Genomic DNA, 13,505 nt, shown 5'->3' with positions numbered 1-13,505 from the left:
GTGCAATTAGCACACTTGCCGGGGCCACCAAAATACACACATCGGGTTAACCTGACCCGTACCGCACCGCCCCCGTCGTGCCAAAACCGCTCTCCTCAAACATTTGTTCCCATAAAAGCGTCCACCGTGGACAGAAGACGGGGGTCACGACTACAAGAGGGGGAGGACTAGGAGGACGGGTAAACACAAGGGACGGACGGATGGACAATAGGTGGAGTTTTTACTGCACGGACGGAACAAAAGTGAGAATGCTTTTGTTCCTCCCGGAACGTTCCCATGCACAGGTATGACATTCTTGGGAGTCAGGCAACAAGGGACCACACACACGGAAAAACAAAGAATGTGCACGTGAGCTGCCACAGCTGGCCGGAGAGCGTGCCGGAATCTCCCGCTTGCACACCAAACAAATTGATTCTAAATTGACAACAGAACAGGATTTTCGCTTTTTCAGCAATTTTTTCTGTTTAAATATGTTTGGAGCTTGTAGAGTACCTCCTCCATTTTTCTCACATTGCAAATGAGAGCGACTTTGTCATAGTTTATACAAACAGAAAGTCAGTGTCAACAATTCCGAGGAGGATACATTCAGAGCGGCCAGACTTCCTAATCGGGATGTTCTCATCTGCTCCTTCTCCGATCCGGCCCACACTTCCTGTCTCATCCCCGCTCGGTAATTACACGGCCGCGGGAGACACGGCCCTGTTTCTCGACGCGCTATTTGAGTCACGATTGTTGTCATCCCGGAGCTCTGGCTATTACCGCGTGAAAATATAAACTCTCCGCTAACAACCCTGGCTAAATATTGTCCTCTACATTCAATGATCTTAGAACAGTCCAATGACTACTTTCCTTGTAGCCATAGTTTTGGCACCATCTTGTGGCCTCATCTGGCTTTACGGGGGAAAAAAAAAAACCACAGTCATCATTTTTTTAACATGGCCTTTTTTGAAAACCACGCCGTAAAATCCCCAAATAACTGAAATTTGACTGCTTACAAGATTCAAATTGTCTGCATTAACCACGGAATGGAGCAAAGGGACGCTCGCCGGCGTCCTCGGACTGTTTTTACAAGTGAGCAGCCAGCCATCGCCTGCACTTTCCGTCTGTCCATTAATCATCTTGGCTTTTTTTTTTTTTCCTCTGCCCTTTTAAGGGCACAATGAGCTTGTGACTTCAATGCCCGCCGTGACACAGCCGGAATTATCATCAGCGACCTCTTAACCCCTGTCTTCAAGAGAGGGGGTGGACTGGAACTTGTTGCATTATATGATGTGAAAAAAAGTGTACAAAAACACAAGTGAGTTTTTCGGGGGGGGGAAAAAAAAAAAACAGAACTTATCCTCCACACAGACGTCAACTTATTAGTTTAGCGACAACAAATGAAGCAATAACACGCAGCGGGGCAACCAGTCGATGCTAACCGAGTCACGACCCGCAGCCGCGCCGATCCGCCTGCGCTAATCTTGTCAAGATTGTCAGGGAAACAATCCATCGGGATGGCGCTGATGCCATACTTAATAATCTGGCGTCGAGTAGTTAGTGGTAACCCCGTAGAAATGCTTTGTCAGTGTACTGAGATACTTTTTCAAAATGTTTGAAAACAGATGTCTGCACTTGCTGCTTCTGACCTTGTCAAAATATATTCGTTAGATTTTCAGACTTTTTATATGTATATATATACACACACACACACACACACGCAAAAGTATCTGGGTCCGAATACTTTTGCCACCTCTGCCGGCGGCGCTTCCATCCATCAGCCTCAGCTTTACATTTCTCAATCCAATTTCCCTCGTTTCCTCAGCGTACAATCGGGCCTTTTTTGCACCCTGGCAGATGTAAAACCCCTCAGCGAGGTCACGGGGAGGTGAGCCAAGCGGCCAAGGTGTGACCACAACACAATGGCGCTTTCTCAGCACGAAGGACCACCGAAAAGAATCCGAGACGCGTCCGCGGGTAAACACGAGCGAGACACACGGCGTCATTCATCGGCTTGGGAAGCGGCGGCCACCACATCCCAAGCTGTCAGTCGCCACCTTGTTAAGATGTGATGTTTACCCACTTAGTGTAAGCACCTTGGGGACCACCACCTTTGGGCCCACCTACTAAAAACATCCCTGACGTCCAAGAGGTTTCCCCTCGCAGGCACGCAAGCCGTTTCCGTTTGTTGATGCGACGTAGCAAAACTCGAGATGATTGCGCTTCAACGGTCGCATGCGATTCAAATTTCACACGAAATGAGCTTTCTGACGACTCAGCACTTTTTTGCAACTTTTTTGCAAGTGTCAGCAGTGTTTATAGCGGACAGCCAGTTTGACACCTTTCCAGTATGAAGCATTGAAGCTTTATGCGAATATCATTCACTCGCCCCACCACCATTTTTTTCCACCTTTTTATTCTTGGAACAGTAGCTTGGGATCCATAATCCAGGTCTCGGCCGGGTGCCAAATGTGTGGTGGATCCCATTCCCCCGTCTTTTTTATTTCCACCACACACACGCAGATACAATCATTGTCGACTCTTCAGACGGCAGCGTTTCTTGGAGAGGAGGGAGGGAGGGAGGTGAGCTGCAATCGTGAAATTTCATGGTGGGAAGGAGATTAACATTCCTCTTTCACTGCTCCTCCTCCTTCTCCTGATGGGCACGGACCCTCGCCGAAGCGAGGCCGGTCAAACGCCCGGCCAGCCGGCTCTCCAGGCGCGCATGCTTGACCTGGCTCCGAGGACAAGCAAGCGCTAATTAGCAGCCACATTTTCGGAGCCGAGCTCCGAAAACAAGAATGCCCAGTAAAAGATTGTCAATTTGCCAGAACACTTGTAAGCTAACCGCATCGTGTTGCGAGATCCGCTAGCCTTAGCACCGACCTTTAGCATGTGACCAGACGTGAGAACAAGCATTACGTCTGCTAGATTGGGCTCATTACCCGCACACACGCATGAATCGCATGGACATCCTGTTGAGTCCAGTCAAAGTGTCCACACAACACACAAAATGCCACGTGACGGTTCTTAGTGTGAACGTCAAAGATCTTTGATAAAATTTCCTTCAGAGCCTTTTATGTCATCCAAATTTCAACAGCATGCAAATAACTAGCTAGCTAGCTAGCTAGCGCCAGTTCTTGTTGTCAAGAGTTAAATGGATCAAAATTCAACTCTTGGTGACAGAAAGCTAAAGAGTTGACTTGAGTCCAAGTTGCAATTACTTAAGTCGACATCTCTGCCATGTTGCCAGGAGGCTGGCAAACATCAAGACACGAAATCCTCATCTGATAGCCACACCTGGCAACAAAAACAACAACAACAACAAGACCCACGACCAATCAGAGAGACCACATCAATTGGGGAAGAAGATCCTTTTGCTTGCTAATCCACCAACATTTGGGTCTGTGGCGTTCATCCCCTACCCACCACATTAGAAACAAAACATATTTCTCAGAATATGTCTATGAGCAAATTTACATAAGCGTTCCCCACTCTGATTTCCTCCATGCCCAATGAGCTCCAGATGGTTTACTTCACAGCGCCGATGATATAAATCAGTCCACCCCTAACGAGAACGGAAAAACTGACTCAATGCTCTGCTCTCTTTTTTTTTTTTTCCCCGCTCACACTAGAAAGAACCAAGAGGGCTCAAGAATAATCGTTTACTTTTCAAGACGCCAAATTTAAGTGGGATTCCTTCCGCTTCAACTTAACAAAATAATTACTCGATTATTTGGGTTAGTGTTAGTCGTCAATTACTTTGATATTCAATTCGTTGTCGATTAATCGATTGTTGCTTTTTCCAAAATCACGACAGATAAGGCTCTACGTATTCGCTCGGTTGGCTGAAGATCCGGAGCCACTTTCAAGCCACGCTCACATTCTCACATAGGAGTCACACCCCTGCTACCTTGTCAAAGCCAAAAGGTAAGCAGAGCTGTGTTGGCTTTTATTAGTTGCACTGCCAATTGTTCTGATGGTCCTAACCCAAAGTATAACTTTCCTCCTGTCAATATTCACACACCTTAACTAGCTCAGGCAGAACGAAAACAGCAGCTATTATTCCATCGTAGCACGTCCAAATTCAACTACCTTCAAGAGGCGACGATTGTATTTCATCTGGTTGGAAATGAAAAGGGAGAAAAAGTGCTTAGCTGGAGTTTTCTTGCGGCCCAAACTGCGGATAAGCTCGGCCCGGGGATGCGAGCTCGGAAAGGATGACTCACGCGCTGATTATAATACCCTCATTACGCTTTAAAAAAAAAAAAACAACAGTTTTCTTGTGAGCGGACTATAATTCCCAAATGAGCCGAGAGGTCGCAGAGAACATTCTTGTCCCCGTGAACTGTAACCCGAAACCGAAACGACGGAGCTTTTGTGCTCCCTGCGGCACATCCCGGCCCGATCGGGGGGGGGGGGGGGGCGTAGTTTGACACACAGAGCGCCATTCAGCACTTTCAAACAATCAGCCTTAATTACAACGACATCTAATAGGCGGGATATACAGTGCAGGATGCGGTGAAGAATGAAGTGTTTGTGTGCCACTAAAGTGTGGTGATGTAAGGGGGGGTAGATCAAAATCTTATTGGGCGTATTTTGTTTTCGTTCACATGTAGCTAGCAAGGCACAATAGCGTATAGAATTTAGCTAGCTAGCATTGATTCCGTGTTCAAATGTTGCGGAAATTTAACATGTAGCTAGCAGCGCTCAATAGCGTATGGAATTTAGCGAAAACTAGCTAGCATTGATTTCGTCCTCAAATGTTGCTAGCAAGGCATAACAGCGTATAGAATTTAGCAAAAACTAGCTAGCATTGATTCCGTGATCAAATGTTGTGAAAACTATCTTTATTTTTTGTGCTCTTTCTGAAATGCCATAAGATTGTCACCAGATGGCGCCAAAGCTCTGTTTAAACAGGGAAGTAGTACAGTAATTTCCCTGTAGTAGCCAGTACAAACGGAGATACGATGATTTCTAAAGGCTCCCACTTCCAAAAGATTCTTGCCACACAAGCAATCAAAATCAGAAATCAAAATTAGCCATAGCAAACTGTCAACTTGCAGACTTTTTTTACTGATCAATTCCACATGATTTTTTTTAACGATTACTGATGTGGCTTAGTCATTTATTACGCCAAGCCTAAACGTGATAATAGACCTTGTTTTTGAAAGTTGCCGCTCCTAAAAAGTAATGGGTAAATATTTTCTGTCGGTTCCGGACATGATCAATCCACACGTGTTTTTAACGATCAATGCATAAACTTCAATCAACAACAACTTTGCTCATTGCCGATCAGTTTCAACAGAAACACGTGTTCAATTATTGTAAGTCTCATGAGGAAGTCAACAAGGCAACTTGTTAAAATCTGTCATTTGCTTTTAAATAACTTGAAAGTGCCTGGAGGAAGGGAAAAAAAACAGCACAGATGTATTTGAATTCTGCAATTAAGAACACGTGTGATGGCAGCCCCAAAGAAAAAGCATCTTTTAATGACCTTGAACGTGGACGTGCTATCTAAAATTCAGCTGAGAGGCTGCAGATGTTATTCCATTTGGAATTTTCTCGGAGGAAAAAAAAAAAGCGTCCGCAAGAATGGTGTATTTTCTTTTCAGTGGGGGGGCCGGGGGGTTGCAATTCTTTTTTTTCCATCGAGAATCGGGAAGAAAACATCTGGAAGACATTTTTCCTGGCTTTTCCGAGGCTTTAGCAGACGACGCAGTGGAAGCGTATCAAATCCAGATGTGGCGGCCAGCTTTTCTGATGTTGATTTTTTTCTCTCTCTGTCTTCGAATGAAACAAAATAAGGTATTGATGGATCTTGGATGGTATGTTCTTACACCGCCTTGTGTTCCCACCGCCGCCACCTTAGGGCAAAATCAGTCCTTGTTTTCACAAGGACGCGCTATTCCGTGGATGTTATTATAGATTGATCTGGCCAAACAGTCCAAAAAAAGAAAAGAAATCAATTGGAACAAACAATAGTAGTGTTAGCATGTTAGCGGCTAACCCCAAAACTTTTAACATGCTAACTATTAGCCCTGCTAGGATGCGTCTGCCAATTGGTTTCTTTAATGCCTATAGATCTGCTGCTACTCAACTTACGTACCGTCAATATTGGGCCTAGCGTTAGTATGTTAGCCGCTAACCCTAAAACTGGAGGCTGGATTTTCCTTTCTACCATCACTTGCAAAGTGCAGTAAAAGTAAAGAAGCTAATGACTAGCTCTTCTGTGTTTCATTTAGCACTACAAAACTAGCATAAATTTTCTGATACCCCGTTGCTAACATGCTAATAATTAACGCCAAAGAAAATGCAATGGAGCGGTCGCACCATTAGCACAACGCGGCAATGCTCCACCTGTTGGACCACCAAGGTGGATGCTAATAATACATGCAGGCCAGACCCCCTTTGACCCCACATGGCAAGTGGCTTTGTGGGACCCCTCCAGTTTGCATCCATCTCAGCTGACTGGTCTTGGGTAGTCTGTATTTGGGCCCCCAGGGATTCAAATCTGGAATATCAGACCGTGTGGCAGATGTCCACAATTGATAATGAGGACCCCCGTCTAAATTTAGGCATGTTACTAGTTTGATCATCAAATAGCGATTCACGTATTTGTGAATATTTTACACTCTCTTATTGGCTGGCTGTATCTCGAGTAGTTTCTCTATATTACTTTGATTGTATTTTTTTTTCTTCAATCTAACGCTATCTATGTGACTCACTACATTCCCACTGCCTTACTTTTAGTCATTTATTCTATGTGCCATGTTTTAGAGTCTATTCATGCTGCTGTTATTGATCACGATACCACCAAACTATCAATATCCTCCTTTAAGTAATATCAATATATCATGAATGATACTACGTGCAGGAAAATCATCTATGTGAACCACTACGCTCCCAGCATCTTGATATTCGTTTGCTTTGCCACTTCTAAGATTCCAGTAAGCTATTCGCATGTCTTTTCTTACAGTTTAGTCATTTGACTTTTTTTTTTGTCGCTCAATGGTCGACTTGAAGTCCAAATCAGATCTGTGAGCCACTAGAGCGCCACCGCCCTACTCTAAGTGATGTGTCCATTCTGCTCTCATCCCGTCAATAGCAGCTGAGCGCTCGCCAGTCCGTCAGGCAAGTTGGCAGGAAAATCAGCTATGTCAACCACCACACCTCTTGTCCACTCTTAAAAAAATCCCAGGAACCTCCAAAAGTCCTTGTATCGGTGTAATGACAAAGTGGATTCAAAGTGGCATCCAAACATGCTTTAAAATGAAGAGAGCTCTTTTGGAGTGACAGTCAGCCAGCCGAGTGACTTTGCACAACTTTTAAACTGCGTGCGTAAAGTTTCTGCAGCTCAAAAAAACACCACAAGAGGATTGAGGGCTTTTTTTTTTTTTTTTGCATCCTACCTGAACTCGCTGGCGATGTGACGAAAAGCAAAATGACAAGCAGGGAGACCAGAGGGTCCCTTAACCTCCGTTTAACTTTCCATCTGATGGGGGTATCCATGGCCGCCTGCCTTGAGTGCACCACGGCGCTTCGCAGCTCAACTCAAGTCGGACCCGCGGCCGCTTGTGATCGCAAAAAAAGAGAAGGAAGAAAGAAAAAAAAAGATGGGGAACGGGGGAGGAATTGTGTTGATGGCGGGGAGGGGTGGGGGGCTTTCAAGCAGCCATAAGGGTCCCGAGCTTTTCGTGGGGGGATCCTCCGGACTGGACACACGCCGCCTGTCCCGCTCAGATGCTGCGCTCCTCTGAGGCGCCTGCAGCCGTCACTTTGCGCCCCCCCACCTAAAAAAAAAAAAATAACAATCCACACACCCACCACCACGGGCTGTCAATCAGCAAGCGGCTTGCACGTTTTAGGCAAATCAGAGCCTGTTATTGGGCAAAGGGGGAGCGTTGGGGAGGGCAGCTGGGAGGGGAAAAGTGCAAGGGAAAGTTTCACGCCTACAATTCCTGCACTTGGAATTCCAGAGAAAAAAAAGGAAAAGAGAAGGGGAGGGATGGCGGGGGCAGGAAAAGTCATTCCTGAAGTAGGAATGGATTCATATAAAAAGACAATGTTACATGCGTACAAACGTAACACAAGTGAATTCTTCTGTTCCAGTCATCCATCATCAAACTTTTATTAGCTTTATTGGCAAATGTTTCATTCACATTTAAGCGGCAATAAACTCCTAAATAAATTCCTCTTTGTAATATTGTAAATTGAACTTGCATGCCAATCTGTCACCATCATAAACAGGGTCGTCACCGTAGCAACCGTGACGCGGGGTAAAATAAGTCTCTTCTGTCAAGTGCTTTTATGGCTTGTACACAAAAGTTTTGTCAAACATGGCCCGCACATGACAACCAACCAGCAGTCAGCCTTGGGGGCAACTCAAGCGGGTGTCCAGATGCTGTCTGGAAAAACTCAAGCAGGCAAAAAAAAAAAAGAAAAGGCCTCATCTGAGGTTACGCCGGGCCCTTGGGCGCACGCGACTCCGCCGTCAGCGACGTCTTTCTAATTCGCAGCCTTTCACCCTGCAAGGACCGCCAAAGCCAAAACGTGGTCAAGTGGGCTCCAACCCTCTACTTAGTCGCCCCAAAACCTGACCGTTTGTTTGACCGAGTCGTGTTGCCTGACATCGTTATTTTAAATCACAGCATGGCTTCCCTCCCTTACAAGCAGCCGTGTCCATATTTTTTAAATGTAGCATAGCATCTTTGCATCGGTGGGACGAATACGTCAAGAATCAACAGGCTCGCAGTTTTAAGGATGATCAAAAATATCACCGAGTCGTAACTTGTTTCATCTGCAAACGTTGTTGCCGTTAGCCGCTTAAGGAAAACACTCACGTTAGCTAGCAATGTACCGAAGGACACCCGAGGAACAAAATACAGTAGAAAGGAAGATTGATGGGCTGCAATTATCGAATGTCTCCGGGTCAAATAGTTGCCGTCTTTTGACTGTTGCTGTTCTGCATCGTACGTGTCAGATTGTCAACTTTGAACAAGCCATTGCACATAACTGCCGTCGTCTTGTGCCAATAAATGGAAGTCACTCGTGGCCCTGCGTCCTACTTTTTTTTGCTAAAGGTTGTTTCCATACTTGACGTGCCGCGATTTCATCGTTTAGTGTCTGAAAGGATGCATTATTGAAGAAAATCAAACAAGTCAACAAAGGCAACTGGACTGTTGATTATGTAGATGCCCGACAAAATAAGGAGCCTCTGAAAATATGCGTCGTTGTCTTATCTTGCCTCACACGGCACGAAACGAACAAATCTCTTATCGGTGGAGAAAAAGTCTCAAACACGTTTCATCGAGATTTGCTTTTTTTTTTTTTTGATTGAGCGTGCCAAAGATCAGGAATCGAGCGCTGGACGAGAAGCGACATGAAGCGACGCCTCCAGTGCTGAAAATACATTTATCACTGTTTATAACTCACAGTAAAAAAAACGTTTTATTATTTCAAGCGAATTAAAGCCGAGACAAAGAGCGACGAACCGCCGTTTAAAGCGTCGGCCCAACCCGCCAAAAATGACGGCGTCAAACGTAGCCCGCTAACTAGCCGCGGTTGTCGTATAAAGGCGGCTAACTTTTTACAAGCTATGTGGCTTCTTTTCTGTGTAAATGTAAGCTTTTGACATTTGTTGAAGTTGAGCAGTTGTCGTGTTGAAGTTAAACAGGGTCCGCTTGCGAGCGGGCCTCCTTTCACACGTGCTAATCAAAACACACACAAGCGACGTCGCCCTACTTGACGCGTTGTCGTCAAGTCAGCGGCTGACACTTATCGACTGGCTGCTGCAAAATTTGAAGCCAGAAGCCATGAGAAAGGAAAAATCTTGTTTTCTTTTGACTCATTGCACAAAAAAATGGATTGACGGACGGATTCCCAGAGAAACGTTCCGGCACGTGAGCGGTACTCAGAAATGGGACGACATCACGCTTCTGTGAGTCATTCCGTCGTCTGTCCAACTTGGGTTTTAGGCACCGCAGGCTGGCCGACTCAGCACATGTTGTTCACTCTTTCCAGAGTTTCCTGCGCAGCCCCCAATGTGTCACCCGGTCTGACCAGGAGACAAAATCTAGGACGATTCCGCAATCTCCTTCCGGATAATGTCTGCGGGCTCGTTTTCTAAACCTTGTTTTATGTGTGACTCGCGCGGTCGACGTGGAGCACGTATCTGGGAGCGATTAGGCACTAGCTAGCACGTTAGCATGGGATGATAAGAATCAGCACCTACCTAGCGCATGTTAAAAAAGCTTTGTTGGAATGTCGTTAGGGCGAATGGTGTCGTGATTCTCGGGTGTCTCCACGTTACAGCGATACAGTTTGTTCATTCGGTCTTGTTGTGACTTTACAGGCGGTCCGTCAGGCATTCTTAGTCTCCTCCCGCTCGGCCCGACTGCGGCCGTCACCTTGAATGTTTCAATGAAGAAGAGCTGCGTGCCACATGGGCTCCACCGCTCCAGACGTTGAGGTCAGCAAGTGCGGGCACGGCCTCAAAGCGGGGTTACGGCTTCAAAGCTCGTTTTCCGACGAGGAGCAGGCCTTCACGTTTGCGACAATTGTCTGGGCTGAGGAAAAAAATATATATTTGACTTTACGAGAGAGCGTCGCATTATTCTTAGTGATCTGTTCAACCCTATCTGACCTTTTGAACATTAAATTAAACATACTCGGTAATGGTTTTACCTTCGGGGAATATATACAAGGTAGCTAACAATCGGCACTATTGTACAGTGGAAAAGTTTGAGCGAGGCGGCGTGGGAGGTGAACTCGCACTTTCCACAAGCTCAGAGAAAAAAACCAAAAAAATCATTAATGCGAGCACAGTGGCAGAGCAGAAACGGCATCAAATGGTGAGCTCAGCCAATAAAATTGAAGAATGACATCAGCGATTTTCCTGCACCATTGCACATATCACGATTGACGGCCTTTCCAAAACACGACTGACATTAAGCGTGAGGCGTTTTGAAGATGTTCAGCGCGTAACCAACGGCCGAGACTTGCGCATCAATCACAAAGGAGCCCGTGAAAATTTTCATGCGTTTAATCTTTTCATTAGTCGGAGGTTGAAAATAATAGTCAACTTGAATTCATCAAGAAGTGTTTTGAAATTACATCAATGGCCATAAATGTAACATTTTCATTTTCTGTTACATTTTTCCTCAGTCTTTCATTCCAAAAAATTCAAAAAAGAATTTTGTTAAAAAAACATTACGACTTTCTCCGATAACATAATTACATTTTTTTTTACAATTACAATAAACGACTCTTGTAAAATCAAATTTTCGCATCAAATTCTCACTTTCTTAGTTCAATAACCAAACCATTTTTTTTAACTTTAGCAACAAAGCAAAGTCTGACTCGTCTTTAATTCATCGATTCCCCTTTTAGTCTGCACTCAAATTCAACATCTGCTCCGAACGTGTTGCCGAAATCAGGGAGGAAGGGAAGGGAAGAGAAGAGAAAATTGCGTGCGGGATCTCCGGTGAAGGGAATCTGAATGGAAAAGACACCAGAGCCCCGGAGGAGAACATAAATCCGGAGATGACGCTCTAAAAACAGAAGACGTGGACCAAGCCAGGCAGCGACTATACTCGCTCGCTCCCTTCAAAGAGCAAAGCTCGCGAGGGCGGATCCAGACACGCTAGCCCTTTTGCTATCTTGCTTCATTTTACGCTGAGTCAGCATTTGAAATCAACCTCTAGAAAAAAGACTGAATCATCCAGAAGAGGCCTTCACCACGTTTCCTAGCACCGTGTGCGATCTCCTGCCGTTCTCAGCGTCTTAGCAGAAACACGTCGGACGTTGGGTTCACTGAGGGCGTTCGGATCATAAAATCAAGTATTGGATGGGGGCTGAGGAAGGCCTGGGATCTTAATTGGGTTCCATTCTAACACATTCTGGTCCACCAAGTGATTGGATGGGTGCTGGTTGAAGATAGCTGATCCTACCTTAAACCTAATCCCCAACCAACTGACCTCTCTGAAAAAGAATTTCTATGGCATTCCATTTTATTGGTCAAAGACGAGACGACGGAGATTGTTTTAGCAGAGGCAGGACGTCTAGCGGAATGACAGATGGTTTGCATATTTTCTTTTGGGCCGTGAAAATATCAAGCCGGTATAGCAGTTGTTGGTGATATCACGATTTGTGGGAGGATTTCCCCAAATTTCCTCATCCCAGATGGCGCGGGAGATTAGCGGATGAACTTCAAAGTCTGCACACCGCAATCCTTTTAACGACGACAAGTTTGTTTATCGTGACATCTCGTCTTAAGCGTAAAACGAGACCTCGGCCCATATCTTAATCTTTCCGCTGGTACCCGTCCGTCCCCAACGTGTCATTGTTTAATAAAAATTCTTTGAACAGGGGCGGAACAAACCGGGTGGAATTGGGAGGCGCCTATCCTGCTCCTCCTTGCAGGCGCCCCCCCCTCCCATCCTGCAGATTTTCTATAGTCATGTCATCGCGGCAACATATGTTCTGTTGACGTGGGGGTCCGCAGGGAGGCTGAGGGCTGCGCGGTGCAGCGGCAGCAGCCGATCCCTCCGTCATCCCCACGTTATCGTCGACGCTTCTTTTCCCTGCGCCTTCTTTGCTTTTTCTCGAAACAAGGCGAGTAAAATGTGTGCTCTGTTTTTGTTTTGTTTTTTTGGGGGGATGATTTTTGAACACAAGTTCTCGACAACTGCTGCGCATTTGCTCTTGGTGGTGACTTTCCAGCAAATTCCGTTGGCCAGGCTCCTCTTCCCCCTTGCTCCGCCTGCCTGGTGTTCTCACAGCTCAGCTTGCACGTTTTCTCTCCTTTTTTTCCTTTTTCTCCTTTCTTTTCCCCCCTCGCACCTCCTTGCCCGCAATGCAAACATGTTACAATGCGGCTCGGGTTCTCTCAAATCGGGTCATAAAACACGGAACAAAAAAAAAAAAAAATTTCTACAATAGCTCACTGAGACAACCAACTTGTGGTTTGTCTTCCCGCTCATCGCTAACGTTTAGCATCTAGCCTGGCAGAGAAATCCATTTACACCAGACATTGATAGATTTACTTGAATACAATTGTAGACGCTAATCTCCTGCTAGTTGTTAGCTAAAAGGTAGTTAGCAGTTGACTTTGGGAGACTCCTTTGACTCTGGCGTCCGGGCCGAGAAACAGACAAGGGTCGGAATGTAAACAGCAGCAATTGAAAAAAAGTATTTTTCTCATGACATCCACTCTCCTCTGAGCTCTTGAAAATTGGTTGGCTAATTGCAGAAACGTTATGCGTACGTGGATGGTTTCAAGCCTTTAGCAATGGCGCTCATTGATCTATATTTTCATATTGTCCCATTTAACAGCTAAACGAGCACTCAGCCAGTCCCATCCCTGAAATTTTCAGCTCCACGTGTTTCTAGTCGGGCATTGTTTGAGCTGATTGGTCGCGAACGAAAATTCTTTTCGTACTTCCCCTTCAGGTCAATCAGAGTGTCAGAGTAGCTGGGGGGCGGGTTGGGAGGGGGTCTTGTTCACCAAATGTCAGCTAAAGACA

General features: G+C 45.6%; 2 protein-coding genes across 8 annotated transcripts in view; one reads left to right on the top strand and one right to left on the bottom strand.

Moving 5' to 3' along the window:
• Positions 1-7,809, bottom strand: part of col5a1 (procollagen, type V, alpha 1) — a 37,396-nt gene extending 29,587 nt beyond the window's left edge. For 3 of the 4 annotated variants that reach the window (XM_085925718.1, XM_085925719.1, XM_085925720.1), the window contains exon 1: positions 7,392-7,805. In XM_085925718.1, the coding sequence (XP_085781844.1) occupies positions 7,392-7,491 (100 nt within the window). In that variant the 5' untranslated portion in view covers positions 7,492-7,805. Of the gene's footprint in view, positions 1-7,391 lie in introns of all 4 variants that reach the window. The other variant, XR_015067716.1, reaches the window with a different exon arrangement.
• The window catches only part of dtwd2 (DTW motif tRNA-uridine aminocarboxypropyltransferase 2), a 92,982-nt gene that overhangs the window by 73,686 nt on the left and 5,791 nt on the right, over positions 1-13,505 (top strand). Inside the window, exons 15-16 of one of the 4 annotated variants that reach the window (XM_085925726.1) lie at positions 3,800-3,909; positions 10,334-10,450. The exons of 1 other annotated variant lie outside the window; for it this stretch is intronic. The gene's annotated coding sequence lies outside the window, so the exon portion shown is untranslated. Of the gene's footprint in view, positions 1-3,232; positions 3,720-3,799; positions 3,910-10,333; positions 10,451-13,505 lie in introns of all 4 variants that reach the window. 2 more of the 4 variants (XM_085925728.1, XM_085925727.1) reach the window with 2 other exon arrangements.

Source organism: Syngnathus leptorhynchus, chromosome 12, assembly GCF_054491065.1.
Source record: "Syngnathus leptorhynchus isolate UIUO chromosome 12, UIUO_Slep, whole genome shotgun sequence".
In the NCBI taxonomy this organism is placed as follows: Eukaryota; Metazoa; Chordata; class Actinopteri; order Syngnathiformes; family Syngnathidae; genus Syngnathus; species Syngnathus leptorhynchus.
The sequence above is the reverse complement of the archived record's forward strand: the minus strand, read 5'-3'. Positions and strand labels throughout refer to the sequence as shown.